The sequence below is a fragment of the Argentina anserina genome, chromosome 3 (assembly GCF_933775445.1).
Source record: "Argentina anserina chromosome 3, drPotAnse1.1, whole genome shotgun sequence".
Lineage (NCBI taxonomy): Eukaryota > Viridiplantae > Streptophyta > Magnoliopsida > Rosales > Rosaceae > Argentina > Argentina anserina.
Genome location: NC_065874.1, coordinates 6216519 through 6231692, shown reverse-complemented (window position 1 = coordinate 6231692; position 15174 = coordinate 6216519). Strand labels below are relative to the sequence as shown.

The window sequence follows — 15174 nt, the reverse complement described above, 5'->3', positions numbered from 1 at the left end:
CAACACACACAAACACTATATCTAATTAATTATCTATAATTTTATAAATAATGACTACTGTTAATTGTGCTGGGCAACAAAGGTAGCCATGTCAAAGTTGCTGGATAGATCAGTTTCGAACAAAAGCATTTCATACACATATTGAGATAAGTTTTACATATTATACAAGAAATTAAAACAAATCAAACCCCAAAATGACCTAAAAAGCTAAGTTTACACGTCCTTGGCAACGAGTTCACCATTCAAGAACTCTCTGTAAGCAGCAATGGGCCAGCTGAAGCCTCTGAAAACCAAGCCAGTAGCCAAAGGTACATCAATGATGATCTCCTTCTGTGTTGGCTTCTTTTCATCCCTAATGGCAATCAAGTAGCTCCTTCCAACCCACCCGATCCACCCAGAAATGTAAAGGAACAGAATCCCGGGGGTGATGAACTCACCCCAGTGCCTCTGGTCACCGCTCACAATCAAATGAGGGAGCCCGTCAGCTCCACACAGCAAACCCTGCTTGCCATAGTTGTCAAACCTTCTCTTGGTTTTCTCTACGGTTGCCTTGATGGCCAAGGCAGGTGCGCTGTCCGGTGCGTACAGCTTCAGGGAAGACTCAAGCTTCTTGATCGATTGCTTCTCGCGCTTGGCAAACTGCTTGGAGTCTTTGCATGGGGTTAGCCCTGAGATGTCAGCCATGGCTGGGATGGGAGCTGCCCCCAAGATGATGGAGGAGAGTGCTAGGGCAGCAGAGAAAGTCTGCATTGCTGAAGCAGTGGATATCTTCTCGGGGTTTGGGGTGGCTGAGCACACAGTGGCCATGGCCCTTGGCTTTAGGGCTAAGGGAGAGCTGAGATTAGGCTTCAACATGGAGAGGTTTGTGGGAATAGTGAGAGACATCTTGATTACTTCTCCCCCTCTTTTTTGGGTTGTGTTGTGTGTTTGTGAGGATTGTGATGAAGAGTAGAGAAGAGGAAGAAGAGGAAGATCTGAAAGGGAGAGTGTGGAGGACAGGGTTTTAGATTCTTGGAGTAGAAGATTGGTGGTGTAGGGAAGAAGGAAGAGAGGGATAAGGTGGAGGAAGTAAGAAGGCTGAGTTGGAAGGTTGTCATTGGCTTAGGGCTAAACTGGTGGCTCACTTCGATTCTGTTTATCCATCCTGCTATTGAAGCTATCTGTGGATAAAGAGCCAGAGTGGTCTACCATGCTCGTAGTACTCTTTCCTAGGGTTTTGTTGAATACTTGTTTGTAGAGATGTCTGATATTATTTCAGAATTTTATAATTAAGGATAGTACTATTTACTAATTAGTGCTTTGTTAGATATTTATTTATAAAAATGTCTGATATTATTTCAGACTTTTATAATTAAAGATTTAAGCTTCATATCCCCCTTGTATCCGATGATTGATTGAGGACTGCCTCATTGGCCCTTACCCCCCCCCCCCCCAAAAAAAAAGGATCAAAGATGGATTAACCAAACTTAAATGACATCATTTAGCCTCTTCAATGTCCACAAGAAACCATTTAAGGTTCGATTTTGAGTTTCATATCTTCTGCATAGACTGGAAAGTGGAAACCGTAAAAATAAACAATTCAAATATGAATATGAAGAGCCTACGTAATCATCTGTGGTTGGATTATATGAACAGCCTACGAGTTCTGCCATGTTGAAGAATTCAATCAGTGGACGATACCTTCCTAATCTCGAAAATTAACAATGATTGCATTCTTTTTTTGGTCTGAACAACAATGATTGCATACAAGTACAAAAATCTGTCAAAATTTTGAATGTACAACATCCCTATTTAACCTCTGGTGATGGGGACTTGAACTCTGACGACAGTGTAGACAAGAAGATCGATGCTCGGTGTATCTACAAGACTGAGCAATGCAGAATCCTGAATCAGGATTCCTGATCCCTCCAACTTCAATCATACATGCAGTATTTTGGTCAACATAACAACACGACTCAAGTTATCAAAACTCACAGGTTCTTTTTTCTGATCTCGAGCTGTAAGCGACCATAGAGAGCAAGAACGGTTAGCAGGATCTCAACTTTCTGAATAGAGCTTCAATCAGGTCACAACTGAACCCAGTAACCGTGCTTGCAGTTATTGAAAAAGCTGGGACTGGTGAGGATAAAACAACTGAACAACGAAGACGTACTATCCGGATAGATTGTCTTCCTCTATGGAATGATAAGCTAGAAAGTTGGGACTCAGTCACTTGTATCTAACAAGAAAAGTGTCTGAATTGTCCCCGTAAGAGCTTCAGCAATCCACTACCTGAAAGTTCTGATCCTCTGCCTCAAGATACAACATAATCAGACCGTGCAGCCTCAATCTTCAGTCAATGTCACATCAAGTTTCAATGGATTACCGGGTCACAAGCCAGCCAGGTTTCACTAGGACATCTTGTTTAAAGTTGCGACCAGTGACTGAAGTAGACTCACCCTGACGACGAAAACACTGCAAAAGAAAGGTTCATTATATGTCCTCAAGATCAGTAATTTTTTTATCACCAGTAAGATTACTCACTTTAGGAATGCTATGCCTTACTTTCCTTGCTCATTTTGTACAGTATGAACTGGTATAAAGACATTTTTATAATATTTAAATATATTAAAGTTTTCCTCAAGTCGTGCAAATTTAAGTCCTCTGATTGATATGAAAGTATTCTAACTATTTTTTTAGTGTAAAAGCACTATTAGTAATGGTTACTTCAACTAATGGTATAAATCTCTACAGCAGTAAAATGCCTGTTTTTGCTACAAACACAAAGACCAAATGTAATAACTACAATAGAAAAGACAGTCAGGTTGTCTAGTGAAGGTTTTAGAAATAAAGTTTTTTTTTCTCATTTTTGTCTGAATTCATAAATAAGCAACGAATGTCTCACTAATGAGGATCCAAAAACGATAAAAAAATCATTAAATGAGTAAAGGTTAACATTGCCAACCTTATAACAGACGATGGTGTCATCAGGGTACATAGCAAAAAGTTTAGTTCCCAGACGTGCATGACAAGAGTCGCAAAGGCTTTCATCATTTATCTGCACATGCCTTGATCTCTCCTCTAATATTGCTAAACTTGCATCAGTATCCAAGGCACGGGCCAGATTATGCACAATCTGAAAAGGAATCAACGAATGGCTTAATATGGAATGAAAATCACTCAAAAATGGGGCCAGGTGCAAAGGCTGAATGACATAATGCTAACAACAACTTCCAACAAAATACAGAGGTTAACTAATTCCAGTTAAGAACTTTTGTACAATTCTTCATTGATCGTGCAAAGTCACACGTCCTGATGAAAACCAAAATCTCTGATGAAATACCAAATGAAAAGCTTACACGTCCTTGACGATGATGATGAAGTCTGGCTCTCAACATTCTTAATATAGTCTCAGAAGCAAGTTGAAGGGGCATATCTGGCGACAATCTCTGCAACATGAAACCCAAGATTCCTCAACAATAGACTTCTACTTGAACCAACTGAAGAAAAGCCGGTAGATCGTACAAAGTTCCAGTATTCTCTTTTTTTTTTCTTTCTTAAATTTCAAAAAACAAAAGAGAAGAGAATTGGCTACCTCTAAAACTTGCAAAGGATCTAGTGATTCCCCATGATTGTGGAGTAGGCAAACAGCAGCTTTAAACATAGGCTCCTTCCCATCTTGTGGATCCAAATACATATCAAGTAACCTGAGTTATCACAAAATAAACAAAAAGAAAAATTAGGGAAGCTATAATTAGTTCATCACAAGCATACTTCAAGTACGCATGCCAGCACGTGTTTTTAGGCGTTTCCTTTGCGTGTGTGTACGCAAGTGTTGAGTGAGGAAGACAGAGGGAGAGAGAACCAACTGCATATAGACATCTGGTCTGCCAATCTCAGCACAATATTGCTCTGCAGCTTCACTGTCTTCTAGCTTCCTAAAAGACCAATGTACATTAGTACAAATATTCTGAAACATTGCACCAATGCAGTTTTCATCTTTGAAATAATTATTTCACATTTTCAGCGTGTGGACTCAATTACAGTGCCCAATGGAAAATACGTTTCAATGTGCACTGGAATGCAATGAAACCAAAGAACAAGATTCAGTTCTGTAGAGCAATAGAATACATGTACTTTTTCATTAATCTCATTTTGATAACCTAATTTCTTCCTGTTATTGCTAGTCATAAATCCATGAAATGCAGGAAATTACTCAACATAGATATCAAAATGTACAGGATGCGATTTAACAAATTCACAAATCAAACACCATAATGAAGATAATACTAAATTGTATTATAGATTTAAAATAAATGAGTAAACTAGATAAATAAACAACAGATGATGCACAATCACATGCAAATATGAGAACCAGTGAACTGTGAACTTGTTACAATAACCTTTCAAAGACCTTACAAAGAGGAAACTTACAAGGCCAAAATTTGGAGTACTAGTGCCTCTTGCCCTAATTTTTTGTATAGAATAGCCTGTTGAATAAATCCAGAATCAGAGACCAGCAGTAGCAATATAATTCAAGGATTACTAACCATATTGGCTAATTGGCATCATCAATATTAGGGATGAATAAGGCTGGCCTAAAAGCTAAATTATATTAATTTTCCATGGCCTTATCGTGTATAATCAGCATAACCAGCTTGCAATTGTTCAAAATGTGGTTGAAAAGGCAAGGTTTTAAAAAACTATGACAGACCTTCTCTGACCATAATTCTGATCCTTCAATCAAGTCAAGAATCTCCTCTGGGTCATACAAGTCTGAAGACAGTAAAAATATCTGGAGCCGTTCCCGCACAGGACTTTGAAATATTGCACTCGTGTTATATTCAGAAATGCCCGTCTCCTCTCTCCTTACAGGATCAGGGAGTTCGGAGGCAATTTCTGCTACGAATGATTCAATGGCTGACTTAGCAAGTGAGAGCGCATATATTGTGTGGAACTGAGTATCAATAGAATCTTGGTCTTCAATCAACCACTGAAGGTACCTGTCCGGTTAAAGGACCTCAATGTGAAAACCATATAACACAATAATGATATATATATATATATATATATATATATATATATATATATATATTTATCTGTATGTATGTATGTATAATTGATCAAGTAATAATTATATATGATTCTCTTTCTCCCTCCTCTTTTTCTTTCTATTACATAGAAGAGTTATCAACCTAATCTGGTGCAGTTTGTTAGCTGAGTACCTCTCATCTCCAGTTCAATTGCACTCAAGATAGCATAAAACAACCCAGTTTTTACATTTCTTAAAAATTACTGAGCACACACCAGCAGAATTTTACTGACACAGAAAGGGTGTTTAGTGCAGTAACATAATGACATACCTTTGAAGTATTTCAACTTTCTTTGGATCAATAGCTGCAATTACTTCCTCTGCAGTCAAAACAAACATTATCTAAGGATCAAGTATAGATTCCTTTAATAGACTGAACCGCTAGAGTGCTCAATCAATAAACATTAGGTACCTAGATGTAAAATAGTTCAGAAAAGCCACAAAACAAAGATTATTTTATAGGTTGAATGTGAAAAGAAGATTATACGTTTGAGGTTTCTGCTCTTTTTAAAAAACAAACACATAATGACTTTACATTGCTTAACCTAAATAGAATCAATATACTGAATCTCAAGGTTTTAAGATAACAAGTGACATCTGTCACAGTTTACAATATTCCACCGGGAAATTTGGACTATTACCCATGGGAAGCTGGCAGACCCAAAAGAATATAAAAGTTTGTTAAACTTCCACATCCTTTTCAAAAGACAACCAGATCTTACCAAGTTAGAAAGAATGTGAAAAAAAATCCCAGAATCATAACCCCAATCTTATACTGACTTAACATTTGTTTAACCTTGACATCATAGGCCCAGAATCATAACCCCAATCTTATACTGACTTAACATTTGTTTAACCTTGACATCATAGGCATATGATCAATGAAGTCAACATCAGAACCAAATTTACTAGGAGATGATAAAATCACACCTGGTGGAAGCTGATTGTCTCTTTGCTCCGATGTCAAAATCTGAACTGCAAAGACCTGATTGATATCTGCAACCTAACAACACCAACCAGTTGGTGATTCAACATTAGATTTGTGAAGCATTACATTCTCTATAATCGCGGACAATGTAGAAATAATTCAGACCACTCACAACAATATAGAAACAAGTTTACAGAACAACTAACATACCCATCCAAGATGTTGTAGAACCAGCTGTGAAACAGATGACTCCTGAAGAATCTTTGATGCCTCAGCTGCAGCAATCTCCTTACCAGAGATAATATTACTAACTCTGTGTGAGCCACTTTCCGGAGAAGGATCCTTCCAAAGGCCAGATGAATAATTTCTTGCCAAAATGCGCCAGATGGCAAGAGCTTTTGCGCTCATTCCTTTACTTGAATACAGAAAGGCAAGCGTACGCAAATGCCCCGAGTCATCTAATAGACTTTCCAACTCCTCCTGCACCACCCAAGCAAGTTCTTCAATTATCTTTCAAAGGCTCCAGATAAATAGCCATTTTGAATGCATTAGGATGGTAGAATTTCACAATTAATCAACATCCACAAAATGCATTGTCTTGAGGCCCATTTAATATGCTTCTCTTGATTCCAAAATCAGACATAAATGAAATGAATTCAAGACAGTAATCTAGGACAGATTTCCCTTTCTAGTTGGTTAAAATCCAAAACTGTCATCTAAAAGTAAATTACAGATACAATAATGGGTTCCAGAACCCCAAAAATATGAGGGCTGAATATTACTGTGGTCAGGTTTGTGGAGTGTCTGACTCTTTTCTTTCAACTACACAATTAGCCAACCTATCTCATTTTTTTTTTCTCTCACAACACTAATACATTTTATCTGATCAAAATTTTAACATAAATGGAAATATAATATTTTCTAGAATGGTGAGATCAACTGAACAAATTGGGTCTACAAAAGCACTGCCTATGTTTCTTATTATTCGTAAAAGTGCATATACTCTGGTTTTTCAATTCTGTTTTACCTAAGACTATATAACATATCCACTTTCCTCCCATTTTATGGTTTTCCACTAGATCGGGATTCTTTAGAAGTAATATACTCCAGAATGGAAACAAAAGAAAGATCCTTCAGCATTGTAAAATGATGTATTAGGAAGCAGCACATGAACAGAAAAAACTTTGAGGAAAAAGGAAGGATAAGAAAACATACCACAACACAAGAATTTGCAGAAGATACTAGCTTCTCCATTTCACTGATATTATTTAAAGCTCTGTACAAGTACATTAATAATGTGTCAACTCCCTCCTTCACTGATGGAGTCAACTTCTTATCACGGGAAAGCTCCAAATACCTGTGACAAGAAAGAATTCAGAAACATGTACAAGTAACTGCCAATAATTAAACAAATGATTATCCAAATTTTAGCAATATCAAGAAATTAAAAGCTACATAATATCATTTCCACCCCTACCCTTTCCTAAAGAACAAGCATAGCAATTTCATGGGTAATATATATATATATATATATAATTATATATATATATATAACCAGAATAAAGTACAGACCTAGTAATTGACTTGATCGCCGACTCCAAAAGATCATCTCGGCTTGGCAGATTAAGAAGAAATGCATCATCTACCACAGTCTCTACACCTGCTTTCCTCAGAAAGATTGCTCTTTGGATCGCCATCAATCCATCATCTACAACATCTTCCAGAGGTGCAGGGGGAGGATGCAAACCCCAATAACGGTTTCGAGGAACCTAAGAGTGCAAGTTCAAAAGCTAATGATTAAAAAACACTAGTAATTTAAGGTTCAGTGTCTGTGAATGTAAAAAGTATGCATAAGAGTGAACTACCAGAGTGTCCAAGAACATACCAGCAGTGACCATCGATTTGGATCCCTCATTATAAATGGAAATACTTCGGAAGGCTGCAATGTCTCAGACTGCAAAAAGTGATTTACTGCTTCCTCAAAATGCAAGTCAAAAAGTAAGAGGAAACCCACTTGAGCATGAACGAATGACAGCATATCTTTAGATAATTCGCCTTCACACTCTAGTTCCTCCACTAAGGAGATGGCTTCCTTGAAATTTTTTTTCCTCAACAGATCTTTTATCTGTTCTTCAGAAGGTAACTTCTGGTAGCAAATAACCTAGAATTTTGCAACATGAAGAGGATGAGATGTAAAAAAACTCTGAACAATCAACTCTTTAATCAGGAAAAGGATAAGTATCACTGTCAATTTCTAATGGTTAGCAATCATGTATCAAGTTGACTAGAACAAGCTACAGTGGCACATGGCAACATGTCAAAGGAAAGCATACGATTCAACAGATCTTCGTTACTCTATGAACACATGTTTCAAGAAAGACACTCCGGAATTTTTTTATCAGCAATGACAGAAGAGAAGATATCGTCATCTATATAGAATAAGTGATTGTAATAAATGGTTTAGCTCTAATCAAATACGAGAACAAGATTTCCCAGCAGCATTCTAGGTAACATAAAAGTACAATCGTCTTCATCTAGTGGAAACCATGAAGATTTGATAAAATCAGGAAAAAAAAAAGATGAATACTTATTAAAAACTCTGAAAGATTACATGTTTCATACCTTGGTGGGCGTCGCAACAACAATGAGTTTTCCACATCCATCTTCCTCATCTGCAACAATGCAAGGCCCTCCAACCCCTTCACCACCAAAGGTGACCATCTGAACACACCTACCTGTTTTCTTATGATAGAGTTCCATCTTTCCATCCCTTGCAACAACCACATATGAAGATATCTCTCCAATAGAATCTGGGTCACGATGGAACACCAGGCTCCCACCAACTGGCTGTCCATGGGCATTTGCTATGATGCCCACATTATCCACCAACAAGAGAACATTCCATTCTTTATACAACAATTTAAGCCGTGGTGGGCAAGAAACATCTGGCAACGAGAATATTACACCACTTTGTCCAGTGACACATGAGAACAAAGTATATCCACTGAGTGTGCTCACAATTATTGAATCATTGAGCCATACCATGGCCATAACCCCATCAATACATTGAATTTCTTTAAGAATGACAAAAGACCCATCATTGACGTCTTCGTCACTTTTACCCAATCTATTACTCAAAACAAACTCTATCAATATCAATCTTTTACCGATCACGACAGAAAATACATAATTGCCCACCTGGTGTTGCACTGATTCCTTCACTTTCAATCCATTTGCTCTTATCCCACCTCCCAACTTTTTCAAAAAACGCTGACTTGTACTCGTAGACTCTGTTGAACTGCCAGCACCTTCTGACAAATTCGAACACTCTGATTCACTACTTTTCAACCTCCTTGTAATGACAGATATTCCTCTCAGGAAACTCAACTTCTTCACCGGCTGCAGCAGAAGTGAATCAACCAAATACAAAAAGCCATCCAAGAGCACTAAAACCTTCCCAATCTCGCCAAACACATGCAAATAATCCACCGAGGAACTCCCAACCAAAATGTTCCTCACAAACTTAATATTCTGCGTGACCAAAGGGCTGCCCGAAGGATCGGACGCAGACGAAGCATTGAGATCCTTAGGGTCTAGAGAGAACAAAAACAGCCCTCCAAACTGAGTCCCAAGGTAGATTAAACACTCCGAATCCGAGACATTCAATATAGCAAGGGACCTAACCGGCGCACGAGACTGCTCAGAGAGGTTGAAGTATGACAATGGCTCAATAACAGTGCGAGCCCTCGGCTCAGGCTTCGCCATGTAAACCCCTAAAAAGTATCGAATTCTAATGCCCTACCATAAAAAACACCACACAACCTGAAATTTCAAGCAAATCCAAAACCAATCACAATCCTAAGCATACGAAAATGATAACATAGTAAACTATCTTTACAGCTACTAGTCAAATTTCAAGGTGAAACTGAATCTCATTACAGTGATAAACAACAATCCTAAAGCATTGTTCAATCTTGTTTCCTAAGCCCTAAAAATTTGTAAAGCACAAACACACAGTCAAATTTACAGCAGCAAAAATGTGCAGAGACGATTCTAGAACTAGAGTAAAACCGTAAAACCGATTCATTGTGCATTGAATCGGACCAAATTGGTTTTGAGAATCACTAAAGAATTGAGCTTGGGGTAATCTATGTACTGATCGAATTGGATATCGAAGCAGAAGAGAGTATAAAAGATAGGAAATTGAAGAGAGGAGTCGTACTCGGTAAGCTGTGAGTGATCGCCGGAAGTGAACAGAGTTCAGACGGTGCTTCTGAGCTGTGGACTCAGTGACTCGCCGGACTTGGAATTTTTTGATTTCTGGCTCCCTTTTTGGTTTTTTGTTTGGGGAAGACCGTCAATTCCTATATATGTCCTCCAGCGTTTTCTTCTTTCTTTTTTTTGTTTTTGTTTAAATAAAAATGACCAACCTCCTCATTTTATCTCTGAAATTTAAATATATGTTTTTTTTTTTTGACAAAGAAATTTAAATATATGTCAGACGTCGCGTGCTCTATAGTCTATACGAAGATATATATACACACACACTAACACACATATAACAAAGCACATCTAAAGTTTCAAATTTTCATTCTAGTTCTTTGAAAATCGTGCGAATTCCGCAATGATGGATGAGCTTCATACCCGTATGTTCCGGTAAATGTTGCAACGCACTGTCATATTTTGATGGATACATGGGGGATTAGAAATTGGGAGTTGATGATTTTGAGAGCTATTGAGTAGAACAAAGTATAGCAGACTACTTTAGTATTACCCTGATCAAGGAAAGCCAACAGTCAACAAGTCCCTATTGGAGATTCAGAAATCCAAATGGAATAACCAAAGAACTCTTGATAAAGATAAAGAAATTACCAATGAAAATGGAAGGCATTTACTGAACTGTACAAAATATTTTAATCAAAGGAAGATACAAAACATAAGACACAGCTTCAAACAAAGGTAATCCAAAGTTCCAAACAGCACAAACAGAAGGCATTATAACGATGTATTTACACACGCCGGTCTGAAGACCACCTATGCAGAATTATCACTAGTATTAGTATGCCCCTGCAGGTTGATTTCTCTTCTGTGATCTTCGTACCATTCTGACCATAGAAGGTGTTTCGAAAACACCAACCGCTGCAGGTGGTTGACACATCTCACTTGGAGCAGCATTTGGAAACCTGTAGCTACTGCGACTGCGAGGACCCCTCCTCCTAGAGCCAACTGAACCTGCATTGAGACAGGAGGCTCTTGTGTCACCCCTAGTAGTGGCCCTTTGTGACATATGGGAACTAATTCCTGCAAGGACGTAAGCGTGCCCGGATTGTTTATACAACTGCATAGATGACATTTTCTCCATGATTTCTCTAAGCTCAGTTTCAAACAAATTACTGTGGTAATCCCCAGCTTGAGATGCTGGAGATGTTAAGAGCATTTCTTTACGATGAGCCAAAAGCGCATGTGCAGCCTCCAGATTTCCCACCTCAGCCAACCTTTGGGCCTCAACAATGGCTTCAGCCACCATAATTCTGTTCCGCTGTCGATCAACCTCCAAAGAGACTATCTTTTCAGCAGGGGAACAAACCTCAGGTCTCAGTATCTCTATTTTCTCACCTTGCACCTCCATCAGCTCATTTGAAGCTAGATCTTTGTACATGCATAACACATCTAGCAATGACATCTTAGTATGTGAAGCTGAGGATTCTGGAACTAAGAGGTAGACCAAAAATTGTTTCCCCTCTTGAGCATACATATTTCCAAGATGAATAACACCGTGCTGATCCTCATCAGAGATCTCATTCACATATCTCCCTGATGGTATCACTAAAATCTTGACCCCAGGCGAGGCAGACTTTACTGTTAGGCGAACTTCTTGCGCTACAACACTGAGAAGACCACCAATACACAGAGCAAATGAGTCTTGTATCATTCCAACTGATTCAATGAACGAAAAAGTGCCACCTGAAACATCAGATATAGAATGCATAATTTTCGGATCATGATCTAAACCAAATCCAAATGCATGGACTGAAATTTCTTGTTGCATGTCTCTAGAACGAAGCGAATTAGGTAACTGGTTTAACAGTCGACTTGCAGTTATATTGTAGGTATCTTTGCCATCAGATAAGAGGATGATACTTGAAACTGGGTTTCTTTCCCTGCGATCTTCAAGGACTTTAGTTCCTTTCTTCAGTCCTTCTGCAATGTTAGTTCCACCATCTGCTCTAAGAGACTGGATGGCTGAAATGGCACTTTCACGGCCATCAATAGACATTCTCTGGAGAGGAAGGACTCGTTTAGAACTAGATGAGAATGAAACTATAGAAAGTCTATCCAAAGGCCCCAAGTTTTCTATGACAAAAGTGACAGCTTGCTTGAGAAGGGAAAGCTTTGTGCCTTCCATGCTACCACTTACGTCTAGAACTGTTACAAGGTCAATTGGCGTACGGCCATGGCCCTCAGAATCTTGAAGGGAAGGTGCAACAATGCTGACAAGAACAGGAAATCCGGACACAGTTTCGGCAGAAGAAATAGCAGAGAACTCAGCATAAGTCTTGACTGTTATACTTTGAGGGGAAAAGGATTGAATGGATGAGGTACACTGTGGGAGAGGTTCATCGTCAGAAAAGGTTGGTGGCTCAGGGGGTTCATGCATAGATTGCCAACAGGGTAGTTGTTGCGACAAGTATGGAAAGTGAAGAGGGATTGTGCCCTTGTTGTTGTTTTGAGGAGGAGGAACCTGGAAAGGTACATTATCCTTATTCCACTTCGCCAAACAGACAGGGCAGCAAAGGTTTCCAAGATTTGCATTGTTGAGAATGCAATGATAGTGGAAAATGTGCAAGCATTCAGCAGTGAAGATGGCTTCGCTTAGCCCTCTTCTCAGGCTAGTCCTGCAAATGCCACAATTGTTCTGTATAGGAAAATAAGAATTTTAAACAATTATCAACCAGATCCACCAGTAAAACTTACTCAAAAACAAAAATCTAAAAGCTGTTCAAACATTATTTTGTTAGCATCTGTCTATAAGAAAAAGCCTCACAAGTTACAAGTCATGACACTATATTCTGTCTATAAGAAAATTCATAAACCTCACAAGACTAATCAATTATGTATAAACATTCGTAGAACCTTAATCAAAAGACTGGTTCTTTAACCATATTCCTAGTAGATACCAAAGTTTTGACTAGATATATCACACAATTACTAACCTGATCAGATGCAGCCTCAGTTAAATCCATGTCTGGGTTGGTCTAGCAAGTCTTTACGCACCAAAATGACCAAACACTAGAGCAGAGGGTAAGGACTCTGAACTACAGCTTCACAAGGTATTATATTCTTTGAAGAAATGCATCGTTATATGTGAGAGACTTTTAAGATTTTCCTTCACCTCCAAGATATGATAATTTCCCATTGCAATCATCACCGATTAAAATAACAATGTAATATATGATAACCGAGTGATCAAGCTTAATTTCCAATTTCTTAAGTATTCTTCAGTACGTATATACATACGTAAACTGAAAAGAACGTACTAAATCTTTGCATAAAAACAAAGATGCAGAGCAGGGGGCAGCGGTAGGTTCGTCTTTCTTAGCGAAAACAACAGGTAGATGCCTCCAGCGGCAACAAAACGAACACATATATGATACAAACAAAAAAACGATGGCAAAGTTGATCAAACATAGATATAAATACACAAGACTACAATTGCAAGTGATGTTCCAAAGGACAAAAGCAATGGTAGCAATCATAGTAATTAACAATGAAGACATGAAGGGATAAGACTGACCTTGACTCCTTGATGGTTAGATATTGAATCATATTATCTTTATTTCCTTCTCCATTTCCACGTTGAGGAATCAATCTCATGTGAAATCAAGTTTTTGCAGCGACGTAGCTTCATCTGCTGCAGCAGGGAATGTGGTAACTCATGCAGGTGCTCCAGCGAACCATCCTTAAATGGAGCATGGTGCTCACTACTGGTCCATTTCAGAACCTGATACCTATTTAAGGGCTTATATATAATGCTATCTAATTTTGTTCTCTTTGTGTTTTACGTAATGTGACTTTACGTGTTGGATATCGGATGTTTGTTATTGGTGTCTAACGTGATAGATATCATATAAGGATTTTCTTTTGAAATTTTGTTCGACAAAGTCTATGTTGAATGTGACCCACCACACCCAGAATTAGAACCCATCAAACTTCAACGGAATATAATTCAGTCTTAATCTTAGTGGCCGGGGGAAGAAATGTTCCGACATTATGCAAAGAGCAAGCTTAAGTATTTAACACCAAGAAAAATTCACGATCTTCCATTAACCGTAGGAATTAACCAAAATCTAGCATATACAGAAACCCAAACATCACTGAAGAACATTGTATGCGAATTCACACAAGCATGCTAGACCAAATTAAAACAAGTACCTAATTCTGCCAGAAGTCTTAGAAGTCCAAATAGAGTGTAGCTAGACTTAGAGAGGGGAGTTAGACTTGGTCTGGCGCAGGTTCATTCTTCTTCTGTGATTTTTCTACCATGACCAAAGCAGGTGTTTAAAAAACACAGTTAGAACATATTTAGAAACGAGAATGCTGCGTCACCCTTTGTCACAGCCCCGAAATTTCAATATTAAAAATTCGATTTCGAAGCCATGAAAACTCTAAAACAATCTCAAATATATTGAAATCATCTTATCATAACAGTGTATTGAAAATGAATCCACAACATGACTCAGTCGACTTGAATAATATATAACCAGTTTATACCTCAATATTATAACCAATGGAAATGTAAAATTCACTCAATCCTCACCACAAACAGCATAAAGAAATCTTCGACAATCTTCAACGAAAACTCTCTAATTCTGTTAATCCACACATGCATAACTATCCCCTACACCATCGAATAGGTGCACCGGGATTGTAAACACAAACCCAGTAAGCTTTGCACCTCGTATGAGTAAACCAATATAACTCGCATATAAACACAAAAGAAAATACTGAAAACATTTAATTATAAAATGTACTCATGAGTCATTGGACGGCCCATCTGGTTGTCCAATAATATCTGAAAATATGCGTGCTCATGAGAAATCGGGCAACCCCTCTGTTTACCCAAATACATTTATAATACGTGTACTCATGAGCGCTGGTACTCATCTGTTACCCC

The 15174-nt window shown here is 38.3% G+C and overlaps 3 protein-coding genes across 5 annotated transcripts; all 3 read right to left on the bottom strand.

Moving 5' to 3' along the window:
• Positions 1-83: 83 nt before the first annotated feature.
• LOC126789591 (photosystem I reaction center subunit III, chloroplastic) lies at positions 84-1013 on the bottom strand. Its single transcript, XM_050515789.1, has one exon. The coding sequence runs from the start codon at positions 883-885 to the stop codon at positions 214-216; it is 672 nt and encodes a 223-aa protein (XP_050371746.1). The 5' UTR covers positions 886-1013; the 3' UTR covers positions 84-213.
• A 668-nt stretch (positions 1014-1681) lies between these two features.
• Positions 1682-10366, bottom strand: LOC126789590 (vacuolar sorting protein 3). Of its 3 annotated transcripts, XR_007671540.1 has the most exons (16): positions 10222-10356; positions 8622-9821; positions 7885-8160; positions 7572-7768; positions 7215-7356; positions 6210-6479; positions 6002-6074; positions 5343-5391; positions 4694-4982; positions 4414-4469; positions 3849-3917; positions 3575-3686; positions 3339-3428; positions 2945-3115; positions 2272-2454; positions 1682-1997 (listed from the first exon to the last, which is right to left on the bottom strand). XR_007671540.1 is itself a non-coding variant. In XM_050515787.1 (15 exons), exons 2-15 carry the CDS (start codon positions 9762-9764, stop codon positions 2362-2364), a joined length of 3030 nt encoding a protein of 1009 aa, XP_050371744.1. In that variant the 5' UTR covers positions 9765-9797; positions 10222-10366; the 3' UTR covers positions 1682-2361. The 3 variants fall into 3 exon arrangements, 2 of the variants coding, with proteins under 2 accessions (XP_050371744.1, XP_050371743.1); XM_050515787.1 differs by having other exon boundaries at positions 1682-2454; positions 8622-9797; positions 10222-10366; XM_050515786.1 differs by having other exon boundaries at positions 1682-2454.
• Positions 10367-11011: 645 nt separating this feature from the next.
• Positions 11012-13316, bottom strand: LOC126788548 (E3 ubiquitin-protein ligase WAV3-like). The gene is made up of 2 exons (XM_050514548.1): positions 13214-13316; positions 11012-12915 (listed from the first exon to the last, which is right to left on the bottom strand). Exons 1-2 carry the CDS (start codon positions 13241-13243, stop codon positions 11056-11058), a joined length of 1890 nt encoding a protein of 629 aa, XP_050370505.1. The 5' UTR covers positions 13244-13316; the 3' UTR covers positions 11012-11055.
• Between the last annotated feature and the right edge of the window lie 1858 nt (positions 13317-15174).